General features: G+C 47.2%; 1 protein-coding gene across 1 annotated transcript in view; it reads right to left on the reverse strand.

Annotated features, from left to right (window-relative positions):
- Positions 1-7959: 7959 nt before the first annotated feature.
- Positions 7960-12291, reverse strand: part of USP38 (ubiquitin specific peptidase 38) — a 28809-nt gene continuing 24477 nt past the window's right edge. Inside the window, exon 10 of the mRNA XM_004606264.2 lies at positions 7960-9203. Coding sequence (XP_004606321.2) covers positions 9042-9203 — 162 coding nt within the window. The 3' untranslated portion in view covers positions 7960-9041. The remainder of the gene's footprint in view (positions 9204-12291) is intronic.

The following is a 12291-nucleotide window of genomic DNA, read 5'->3' on the forward strand; positions in this document are numbered from 1 at the left end:
TAATAATAATAATAATAATAATAATAATAATAATAATAATAATAATAAGTCATCTACAATCCATTTTTAATAGGGTGAAGCCTGAGATTTCTAGGAAAATGGATACCTTGAATTTCTTCTTTTTCCTCTTTTTTTTTGCAGGGGGCGGGCAGGGAGGGAGGGGAGAATCCACACCCAGTGGTGCCCAGGGCTGATTCCTGGCTCTGCCCTGGGGGTGACTCCTGGCAGCATTTCAGAGACTGTCTGCAGTGCCAGGATCTCTGTTGGGGCAGCTGCAGGCAATGTATGCACCTGTCCCCTGTACAATCCATCCAGCCCCGATACCGATACCTTCTTCTTTAGAACTTTCGTTTTTGTTTGCAATCAGAGAATAGAAATGAACTTTTTTTTTTTTTTTTAAATAGGCTCCCAGAGAGTGGACAGGATGAGAAGCAGCAATAAAGTAAATCACTTCCCCTCCTTATGGTTCACTGCCATTCTTTAGAGCGAAGCTGTCACTTCTGGTTGTCACAAATGGAGCCACTGAACCCTTAAAAATGTGGCGAGTGCTCCCAAGGAACAAACGTGTCGGCTTAATTATCCTTAAAAAGATAGATGCTCCACAAAGATAGAAGCAAACAGTTCATTCCCACCCTCTCCAATTTTCTGTAAATCTTAATTTTAATATGACATTTATCTCTGGGTCTCTTGGAGAAGCTTCATAACTGTTTGCTGGCTGTTGGGCAGCTAGACCAGTTTCTAAAGACCTTCCAGTTATGGTGAAATAAATATATTTATTTATTTATTGCCACACCTGGTGTTGCTCAGGGGTTAGTCCTGGCTCCACACTCAGGAACTCTCCTGGTGATGATTGGGGACCATATGTCCCAGGGGTTAAACCCAAGTTGGCCGAGTAAGGCAAGAACCCTCCCACTGTGCTCTTTCTCTGGCTCCCCCCCTTTTTTTTTTTTTTTTTGGCTTTTTGGGTCACACCCGGCGATGTTCAGGGGTTGCTCCTGGCTTTGCACTAAGGAATTACTCCTGGTGGTGTTCGGGGGGGACCATATGGGATGCTGGGAATGAACCCGGGTCAGCCATGTGCAAGGCAAACACCCTACCCGCTGGGCTATCGCTCCAGCCCCCAAACACCTTGATTCTTAGGCCATTCTGGGAAGAATCAGACACTTCTAAAACTGAGTCACCATCGAGGCCTTTGGTTCTCTAATGTTTTGTAGTATTCTCTGTGAAGGTCTTGCATATCTATTGCTTGCTCCTGAAAAAATTATATGGATTTTACAACTGTATTATGATAAATTTTGGAAACCATGATGTTTAAATAAAGTCAACATTTAAAAATCTTTTTTTCTGGGGGACTGGAGCAACAGTACAGCGGATAAGGAGTTTGCCTTGCACGGAGTTGGCCCGGGTTCAATCCCCAGTACCCCCTATGGTTCCCTGAGCCCCGCCAGACGTGATCTCTGAGCTCAGAGCCAGGAGTAAGCCCTGAGCACTGCCGGGTGTGCCTCCCACCCCGGATCTGTTCTTCATATTATAGAGTATAGCATTAAATATTCTGTATACCATGTAATATTCTGGTACTCGTCCTTGGGTTAGAGATGTACCCTGGGGTTCCGTTTCATTCGTTGCCTTTGTATTCGGGGGCCTTGCAAAACTCACGTATGAATGCTGGAAGGGGATCTGTGATCTCAAGGCTCAGAGGAGGCTGGCTGGCCCTGCCGCCCAGAGGAGCAGGTGGCCGGCTCTCAGGCCGGGTCTGCCAAGCCCAGCTGCAGTCCACGTCCCCCCTGGCCTGGCCGGGCATCTGGCGTGCGCGGGCAGGCTGGAGCCAGCAGGATTCGGAACGGCTACTCAGGGCCCAGCGTGAGCCCGAGGCTTCCCCCAGCTCTGTCCCTTCCCTCCTGGCCAGTCTGCCAGGGGCGCTGGCGGCGCCTGTCCGCGGCCAACATTCTCCCTTCCTTGGTGTAGGTCCACGTTCCCATCTGGCCTCGTTTCCCTTCGGTCTGCAGAATCTGACCCTCCGAGGTCCGGGGAGTCAAGGAAACCGAACGTCCTTCCTGCTCTGCTCCAAGCATCGCAGCGGGTCCTGCCCCACGCGGTCACAGCTGTGCCCTGTGATGATTCCCAGGGCTGACCGTTCTTTTCTCTGCCGCTTACGGAGGCAGCTTTTCTCTGGGTTCTGCTGCCCGGAGCCAGGGCTCTCAACCTTTCTGTAGCGGACTCAGCACTGTGGCGTGAAAATAACTAGCTAGGGGGCCTGAGCGATAGCACAGCGGGTAGGGCGTTTGCCTTGCACGCGGCCGACCTGGGTTCGATCCCCGGCATCCCACATGGTCCCCTGAGCACCGCCAGGAGTAATTCCTGAGTGCAGTTCCAGGAGTAACCCCTGAGCTTTGCTAGGTGTGACCCCTCTACAAGCGAAAATAACCAGCTACGTTCCAGTAAAACGGCCCGTCGGAGGGTGTTGGGGGCATTTGGCCCGAAGGCTGTGAGCCCGATTCTCCCGAATTCTTGTTTCAGGAGATGAATGACTTCTCGATCCTATTTATGTCTATTTTGCAATGCCAGTGGCTGCAGCCAGCACCTTGTCCCCAAGGAAGGAACGCCATCTCCGCCCCTTCCTGCGTCCTCTCCCCGCTCCCCTCACTGTTGTTAGGACGGGGGGGGGGGGGGCACATCTGGGCCTGGCCATGGTGCTTGGATGCTCAGCTCTGGTGCTCGCTGAGAGCCTCACTCCTTTGGTCGCCATGCTTGTGCATGCGCTGCTATGGTCTTTTTTGCTGAGGGTGGGGGGTGGGGAACCACACCAGTTGGTGCTCAGGGCTTATTACTCCTGGCTCTGTGTTCCTGTGTCACCCCTGGAGGTGCTTAGAGGACCAGAGGTGGTGCTGGGGATGGGACCGAGGTCAGCTGCATGCAAGGCCTTACCCACAGTGCTCTCGCTCTCTCTGGTGGCACTTGACTTAAACCCATGCATTATGTTGTTGTTGTTCTTTTTTTTTTTTTTCTTTTTGGGTCACACCCAGCAATGCACAGGGCTCACTCCTGGCTCATGCACTCAGGAATCACCCCTGGCGGTGCTCAGGGGACCATCTGGGATGCTGGGATTTGAACCCGGGTTGGCCACGTGCAAGGCAAACGCTCTACCCACTGTGCTATCACTCCAGCCCCATGAAACCCATGCATTATGACTGAGGTGCATGCTGGGGGCTACTTAGTACCCACACACAGTGGGGACACTTGTAGCTGGAGATCACTTGCGGAGCCGGGGATTGCAGAAGCAGAGCTGCCAGGATCACCCTCAGCTGGTGTGGGGATTTGAACTTGTGACGACATGCTTACAAGGCAGGTGCTTTAAGACACGGTGCTCTTCCTTCAGGCCTCTCTAGTTGCTTTTTAGTGTCTTTCTTTTTGTTTTTGCTCTTTGGGTCACACCTGGCGATGCTCAGGTGTTACTCCTGGCTCTGCACTCAGGAATTACTCCTGGTGATGCTCGGGGGACCATATGGGATGCCCGGGATTGAACCCGGGTTGGCTGCATGCACAGCCAACACGTTACCCGCTGTGCTATCACCCTGGCTTGCTTTTAAGTTTCTTATCACCGCTCTTAAGTTACTTAAGTCTTTGTGAACTGATGAGATTTATGTTTATTCTAAGATTGTTTTTGTTTACCTTCTTGGATTTTCCATCCTTGCTTCGTTGCATTCTTGTTTATTAAAATAGTCTTATAATTGCCTACTCTTCATACTTCCTGAGTCTTTTACTCTGGGCTTTTCGTTTGCATATAGTTCCCTCCTCTGAATGCCTAATAATTTTTTTTTTAAAGCAAATGTGGGGTATTGTGAATTTCACTTTAAAAAAAAAAAGACTGTGTTTGCTGTCCTTGTTAGGGGTGTTGGCGGGATGTGGCACGGCTCAGCGGCAAAGGGCCTGGCTCGTGGGAATGAGGAATGAGGAATGAGGACTGTCTGCTCCCCCGCACAGCTCAGATGCCAAGTGCAACCCGGGCACCACTCTGATTCCTGGGGCCACAGCAAAGCGTGCGACTGTTGGCAAGCAAGCAAGCCAAGTGCGGGCATCCACCAACGCCACGACACCAGAGAGGAAAACTCTGAAACTGGGGGCCAGGGAGGGGAGCGGACGGCGCTGTGGTGTGTCCCGCACTGGGAAGTCTCAGCCACCAGCCAGCCTGTCCCCTGGGGCTGAGTGAGCGCCTCGACTAAGACAGGCCTTTCCAAGAAAGAGTCAGGAGGACGGGCACCCCCTTTCATCGGGGCCGTCAGTGAGCCGAGGCCGGCAGAGCGAGCAGCGAGGAAAGCGGGGCGGCAAGGGAGCGTGGGAACCAGTGTCCCTCTCTCTCTCGAGGGCTCGCCAAGCTGACTTGTCCTTCGGAGAGAAGTTCAGAGTACAAAAGGCCAAGGACACACGGCTGAAATTTCACCACATGAAATTTATTGGAAGACAGTGTCATTTGTTTCATGTCTCTTGCTCACATATTTTTCTAATTGTGACCATCCCTCTATTTGAATACTGACACTGGAATTCTCGAGACCTGGGTAAAGACCTCAAGGATGATATATATATATATATATATTTTCCTGCATGATTTAAGTTTTTAAAAATCTAATGTAATGTAGGGTTGGAGCGATAGCACAGTGGTAGGGCGTTTGCCTTGCACACGGCCAAACCGGGTTCGATTCCTCCGCCCTTCTCGGAGAGCCCAGCAAGCTACCGAGAGTATCCCACCCGCACAGCAGAGCCTGGCAAGCTACCCGTGCGTATTGGATATGCCAAAAACAGTAACAATGAGTCTCTCAATGAGAGATGTTACTGGTGCCCGCTCGATGAGCAATGGGATGACAGTTACAGTGACAGAATATAATGTATGTATTTCTTGGGGGGTATGCTCAGTGTGCTTAGGGGCTACACTCTTAGCTCGGTGCTCAGAGGTCAGTTCTGGTGGCACTTGGGGGACCGTGTGAGATGGTGGTAACTGAACTGGGGTTGGCCATGCCCCAGGCAAGTACCTTTTCCCGTTCTACATCTCTGGCTCCGAGTATTTCACCCAGAGTGCGAAGGGCCCAGTAAGGGAAGAAAAGACCCTAGTTCTTTGGCCACGCCCAGTGCTCGTCTTCCGTACGGCGCATGCCAGTCTGAGGATGAGACGCCTAGTGGGGAAAGACTCCTTTTCTAACCCAGGTGTTCCTAACTCAGGCTGCATGTTAAAAATCTTGTGAGGAAGTTCAACAGCTGAGTGCGGAAGGTCTCCACTGGTCTGGAGCGCCAGGACCTTGGCTGCCCTGGGGTGGGGCCCGGGAGCTTGGAAAAGCCTCGTTCCAAGTCACCGTGTGGCACCGGAGGCCGATGCTGCTCAGTGTCACTAGGAAGGCGGATCTCAGCCCTGGGAACGCAAGGGTGTGCCAGTGTCCAGCCTGCACGCGCAAGTGTCCAGGTGCAGGCCCAAACCCGGAAACCGCTGCGGGCCACGGGCGAGGCCGACTCTGAAGCGGCACCGTTACCTAATGGGGCCGGCGGCAGCGGCCAGCTGACTTTAGAAAAATTATTTAATTTCTTAAAAAAAATAAATATTTCGATGGCACTATCCATTTCTATGGGAGAGCCGTGCTCTTGCCCCGCTAGTTAACCCTTCCCAGGGCTATCTTGAAATGGGCACCCCCCCCCCCCCTTCACTTGACCCTCTTAATCACCTACCGGCTTCATTATCCAAGGTTTAACCTTTAACCTCCGGACCATGTTACTGAGCAGTAGTAACATGCCTGACAAGTGTTTCTAATATGCGGCTAAAGTATTCTTTGTTTCAGGAATATGTGTCTGAGAAATCTGAACTCCCTTAGAAAACTCCTTGCCCCCTCCCTGCCCCCCCCAATGTAAGGAGATAAAGGACTGGGGGTAAGCAGTTGGGCTGTGCTCTTAAGTGCTCTGGGCTCAGTGCTCAGGGATCACTCTTGGTAGGGCTCAGGGGACCATATATGGTGCCAGGAATCAAATCTGGATTAGCTGTGTGCAAGGCAAGTGCCCTACCTGCTGTCCTAGTACTCTCTGTCCACCTTTTAAAAATTTTAATATGGGGCTAGAGCGATAGCACAGCAGGTAGGGCATTTGCCTTGCACATGGCTGACCCGGGTTCGAATCCCAGCATCCCATACAGTCCCCTGAGCACCGCCAGGAGTAATTCCTGAGTGTAGAGCCAGGAGTAACCCCTGTGCATCGCCGGGTGTGATCAAAAAAATTATTTTTAATATGGCTTTTTGTTAGTGAAGTCTCATTTTGTTGGACAGCACTATTTTTCGGGGGTGGGTAGGTCACACGCAGCGGTGCTCAGGGCTGAGTCCTGGTGGTGTTGGGGTATAGGGGGTGCTGGGAATTGAACCCAGATTGGCCGTGTGCAAGGCAAGTGCTCTCTCCACTGTACTATTGCTCTGGCCCCAAATACTTTTTTTTTTTTCTTTTTGAGCCACACCAGCAATGCTCAGGGGTTACTCCTTGCTTTGTGCTCAGGAATTACTTCTGGTGGCATTTGGGGAACCATATGAGATGCCAGGGATCGAACCCGGTCAGCCGTGTGCAAGGCAAATGCCCTACAAGCTGTACTACTGTTCCCTCCCCCAAGTCCATTCTCCCTAGCAGTGATGCGCAGCTTCATTCAAACTGACTTTCTGGGTATGAGGAAGAGAAAGAGAAATGGTGTTCTAGTTGGCTCCTGGAGTAGAACTTACAATACTTGCAAGACTGGGAATACGGGGAAAAGAGAAGCCCCAGTCCGAAAAATTAGGCGGCAAGTAAGGCAGCGGGAGGCGAATGACTGGCCAAGGAGTGACAAGACCTGGGTAATTCCAAGTATTTCGCTTATATAAGAAATCTCAGTTGGGTTTTTGCGTGAAACTTCTGATTATTCTGGAATTCTTCCATCTGATTACTCTCCAAAGGTATACTTTCAATTTAGGTAAATTTAATGCCACTGCATTTTCAGTGTTTAAAGGTAGTCTTTAACTTTAAATCTTTGGTCTTGGTAGAAAGTTATCATCTGCAGAAGACTCAGGATTATTAAATTTAACACATACATTTGACACACAAAATCTTCAATGATTTGATCTTCAGAGATAAAATTAAGTTGGTCTAATTGCCCTTCCTCAGCTGAGCCTGGTTTTCTCAACAGTCACAAGTATTAAAGGACTTTACCAATTTCAGTAAATGCCGACTGATATCATCTGACTATAAACCAAGACCTTGTGCAAATATCTCAATACATAGGGAAGCTGAGAAACTCCCAACAGGAGGGGCTGGAGTGATGGCTCAGTGGGTAGGTGGTTTGCCGTGCACAAGCTGAAACTGGTTTGAGCAACAGGACCTAGAATGGGCCTGGAGTGACCCCTGAGGCAGAGGCAGGCGTGGTCCCACAAAACAAACAAAAAGACCAGAGGAAGTCCAGGGGCAAGTCAGAGAACTGTTGCTGGCTACTGTATTTGCAGGGAATTGCAAACTATTTTCAGTTTTCAATGAATGCACAGACTTTCCTAATCTTCCTTGGGGCTGGAGACAGGTGAGGGGTGGGAGGGACGGGAATGAAGGCAAGGAATTCTGCTTCAGCACTACTGCCCCTGAGAGCTTGGGAAAGAGATAACCCCCCAAATTACTAAGGAACATTCTTTCCATGAAATGTTTTCAAAATAAATAAAGGCCAATCTTCTGAACAATGTCTGATGGTGGAGGGTAAGTTCAATGTTTAGGGAAAGAAGCCTGCCGGGGCTGGGGGGCCGTGAGGATCACTCAGACCATTGTATAACCAAGTCCCAGGAGGAGCCGTTTGTTTGCCGCTTCTTGGCACAAGAAAACGCAGGATGGTAGGTCCTGCACTTTAACACTTTATCTGAACTCTGAAACAACTGTGCAAACTCCAATGAAAACAAAAAACAGACTAAGGAAAACAACCAAACGTACCTCTGAAAATATGTGATCGATGTTTAATATTTGGAAGATCAAGTAATAAAATCAAAGATTTTTTTTTTCCAACCAGGTTCACTTCTGAATTCATCCAAAAGTTAAAAACAATCACAATTATTGATCTAGAGTCATCAGATTTTACTTCACGAAAATCTAATACCTCTCAAAAAGTTATAATGTTCATGTTAGCACAGAAAAATTACTTCCTAACATTTCATTAAAAAAAAAAAAAGCTTTTCCGCAGCCAAAGATTCCTATGTTTTGAATTACAGTACTGCAAGGCACATACAGAACTCACCTCCTTCCAAACACACAGGAGATATACTCCCTGAAATAGAAATTCGAGATCCTTAAACAATTAGAAACACTACAAAGTTAGCAATTCTTAGGTAAAAATGTGGTTCCTACGGAATCATGCACTCTTCTTAAGATCAAGTCAGCACGTATGTATAAATAATCCTTTTAAAAAAAATTTGTTCTTGAAACGCAGATACAGTGATGCTGAAGACAGCAAGAAATAAAACCCTGAAAAGTCCGAGAGCTTGATAAAGTGTTATTGCCTTCAGAAGAGACTGTATCTCTAGTATTTTCAAGGATTTGAACATAGTAATCAGGTAACTACATTGGAAACAAAGCATTCTTCCTTTTTTTTTTTGTCTTAAAAAAAAATACCACAGTATTTCTACCACTTTGAACATCAATTCTACAAAGGAGTCTAAACAAATTTTACCTTTTGTTAAGTAAAGCCAAGGATTAAAGAACATTTAAATGCGTCTACTGAATTTAATGCAGCTTCATTAGGGACCAGGTACACTTTTTATTTTTCTCTGACAATTTTTGGTCGAGCATGTCTAACTAGAAAAGCAAATGGAATTTTAAGAGGTAGATTTCTTTTTTCCCATGATGCACGTTTTTGTTAATAAATGTATTGTCAAGAAAATCAAAACAAGCGCTGAGTGTGTTTTCTTCGAAGTATAAGGGTCTAATGGAAAGAAAAAAATAAAGGATAGGTCTGGTATTTGTTCCAGTCTGACGTCCTAACCGTCACAGTATTGGCTCTCTTCTCATCAGTGCAGTTCGGGTCAAAACACCAGCCTGCCCACGGCGTTGAAGCCGCCGCCCCCGCCGCCCCCGCTGGGCCCGCAGCTGCCCGGCGGGTCGTTGTCATCAAATCCGTTGGGCCGGAAGGAGCAGGAGGCAGATGCGGCTTGCAGGGCCCGGGCCCGCGCGTTCAATTCTTGCTCCTGCGAGGAAAAGAACTTGTAAATGAAAACTCAAAAGACAACGGAGCGGGCTATCATCTGTGTGACTACTTAAGAAGAGCACCTTCTTTCGGAAGCATCCTGCAAATCTTAAGACACAAAAAATAATGCACCACCTGAATCTTCCCCAACGGTACCAAGGTGACCACTGCAAGTGCGGCCGGGGGAAAAAAATAAAGGGCTCGGAGTCTATTTTCTTAAGTAGCATTACAAATTTTTCCTTAACAGATTACCAGAACTTTTTTTTTTTTTTGGGGGGGTCCACACCCAGCGATGCTCAGGGGTTTACTCCTGGCTCTGCACTCAGGAATTACTCCTGGAGGTGCTTGGGGGACCATAGGCGATGCCGGGGATTAAACTGGGGTCTGCCTCGTGCAAGGCAAACGCCCTCCCTGCTGTACTATGGCTCTGGTCCCTACTGGAACTTTTTTTTTTTTTTTTTTTTTTGAGAAATAGAAAGGCTTATTGGAAAGTAGAAGGGGAAGGAAGGGAAACTCCCCAACAGGGGAGGGGGTTGGCCTAAGTTCAAGAATTTTGTAACTTTTTTTTATCAGAAACCGGATGTATTCATCCATGTGGCAGGTATTACTTAATGACTAAATATACTGGTAATCTTAGCTTAAAACACAGTAGGCACTAAATTCCAAAGAGAACAAACGTGAATAAACACGGCCTCTTCATCTGCCAAGCTGTGAAGTGGATTCTAAAACCAACACTTGGCTTTGGGAGAGTACACAGCAGCCGGGCACGTGCCGACATTCAAATGAGGTAGTTTTCTGTAAACAACGTGTAAGAGTCACAGGTAACAGTACTACCCTGAATTTATTACATGCTGTCAACGTGAAGAGCTATTCAGAAGACTTAACTTGGGGGCTGGAGCAACATATTGTACAGCCGATTGGGCGCCTGCCTTACAGGGAAACCAGCAGGGTTCGATCCCGGCTTCCCACGCGGTCCCCTGAGCTGCCAGGAGCGACTCCTGAGTGCAGAGCCTGGGCCTGGCTCCAAAACAGAAACAAAGTGATAAAATTTAATGGAACGCGGCTGAGCTCGGAGTTCCTCCCAATAGTTGTTAAGCAATAAAAAAATATATATCAAAATGCAAAAATATTGCTTCTGAGACAAAGCTTATTTCGATAGAATTTTCAAAGAAGTGATACTCTTCTTTCAAAGAAGAGTATAAATATATTTTATTTATAATATATTTTATATATTAAATATATTTATATATAAATATACCAAAATATATTTAATACAATATTTAATTATATATAATTAAATTATATTTATAAATATTTATTTATATAAACATGGCCATCAGAGACGCCAAATCAGAGGCTTCATTGATAAAAGTAGGGAAAAAACACGTTCATTTTAGTTCTTTGGATGTAGGTAAGAACATTGCAATGATGTTAGCCTCCGTGTGAGGGGCCCTGGGTTTCATCCTCCGAACCACAAATGAAACAGGAAACCCAAATGACATACCGATTCTTATTTCAAGTATTAAAATTATTTTTCTTTTTTGTATTTTTTGTTTGGGCCACACCCAGCGATGCCCAGGGGTTACTGCTCTGAACTCGCGAATTCTGGTGGTGCTTGGGGGACCCTATGGGGTGCTGGGGGTTGAACACAGGTCAGCTGTGTGCACGGCAAGTGCCCTACCTGATGTACTGTCTCTTCGAGCCAGTATTTTCACTACAAATTTGTTAAAATAAAAGTACCTAATGCTTTTACTCTCTTTCAGCCATAATGACAAACTATGTATACTCTTCTGTATGAAGAATAGTGATAAGACATTAATTTCCCACTTCCGCCTATGAAACTAAGGAAATCCAGCAAGGGCAAAAAATGCCAAGCCTGGCTGGGATGGCACTAGGGAGTCAAGGAGGCGACCAGAGTGGCTCCCGCCTCACTCGTGACATTCGTGGTCTGGACACTGGATAGTGGTGATATTCATAATGAACTGGACCGGGTGAGAGAAGTATATGGAAAGTCCTTTTGCAAACTGACTGGCCACGCTTTTCAGTGTCAGTCTATGACAGAATAAAAAAATGACTTGTCAAGTAGGATTTTTTAGGGACTTTTTCAAATCATGAATCTTGACATCAGATAAGCAGCGTTTAAATGTTGGTAAAATCTAAAAAATGGATTCTATGGGGCTGGAGTGATAGAACAAAGGGTAAGGCACTTGCCTTGCATGCAACTGACCTGGGTTTGATCCTTGGCATCACATATGGTCTCCTGAGCTCTGCCAGGAGTGATCCCTGAGCCCAGAGCCAGGAGCAAGCCCTGAGCATTGCCACGGGTGGCCCACAAACTGATCCTAAAAATATTTAAACAAAGTTTCATACAAAAAGAAAAAATCCTACACGTCTTGTTTAAACCATCAGGTGAGTTTCTAATGAAATTGTGAAAGTTTAAAAGAGAAGATACATTTCCTGACATGTAGAGCGATGCAGAATCTCGCACGGCAGAGCCTGGCAAGCTACCCGTAGCATATTCATTATGCCCCAAACAATGACAATAATGGGCCTCATTCCCCTGACCCTGAACGTGACAGGGACGGATGGAGGTGTTACTGGAGCCTGCTCGAGCAATATGTACTACAGTGCTCAATTCCTTTGTAACAGTACTCAAGAACAAAGTACTTAAACATTCACTCCACCTCCTGACTTTCATTAATTTGATTAAGCATTTACAAATGCTGTATAGAGGCATTATGAGAAGTGCTCACCAGAGAGACAGGGGAAGCCATATAGTCTCAACACAGACTCGGACCCCGAGTAAGTGGGGTAAATGTATGAGGCAGCTCCCAGTTTCAACCCTGCCGATGATATTACTGTACTACGAGAAGGTGAACAGAAGGGGCTGGAGAGACAGCACAGCGGGCAGGGCACTTGCACATGGGCGACCCGGGTTCAGTCACTGGCACCACACATAGGTCCCCCGATCCACCACAAATGAGCCCTGGGCAGTGCAGGTCTGGCTGTTCACAGTGCAGAGCCCGGAGCCGCTTGGTGTGGCTCAAAACCAAAACAAACAATAAAAAAGGTAGGAAACCTAAATATAT

This window comes from Sorex araneus, chromosome 7 (genome assembly GCF_027595985.1).
Source record: "Sorex araneus isolate mSorAra2 chromosome 7, mSorAra2.pri, whole genome shotgun sequence".
Classification (NCBI taxonomy): domain Eukaryota; kingdom Metazoa; phylum Chordata; class Mammalia; order Eulipotyphla; family Soricidae; genus Sorex; species Sorex araneus.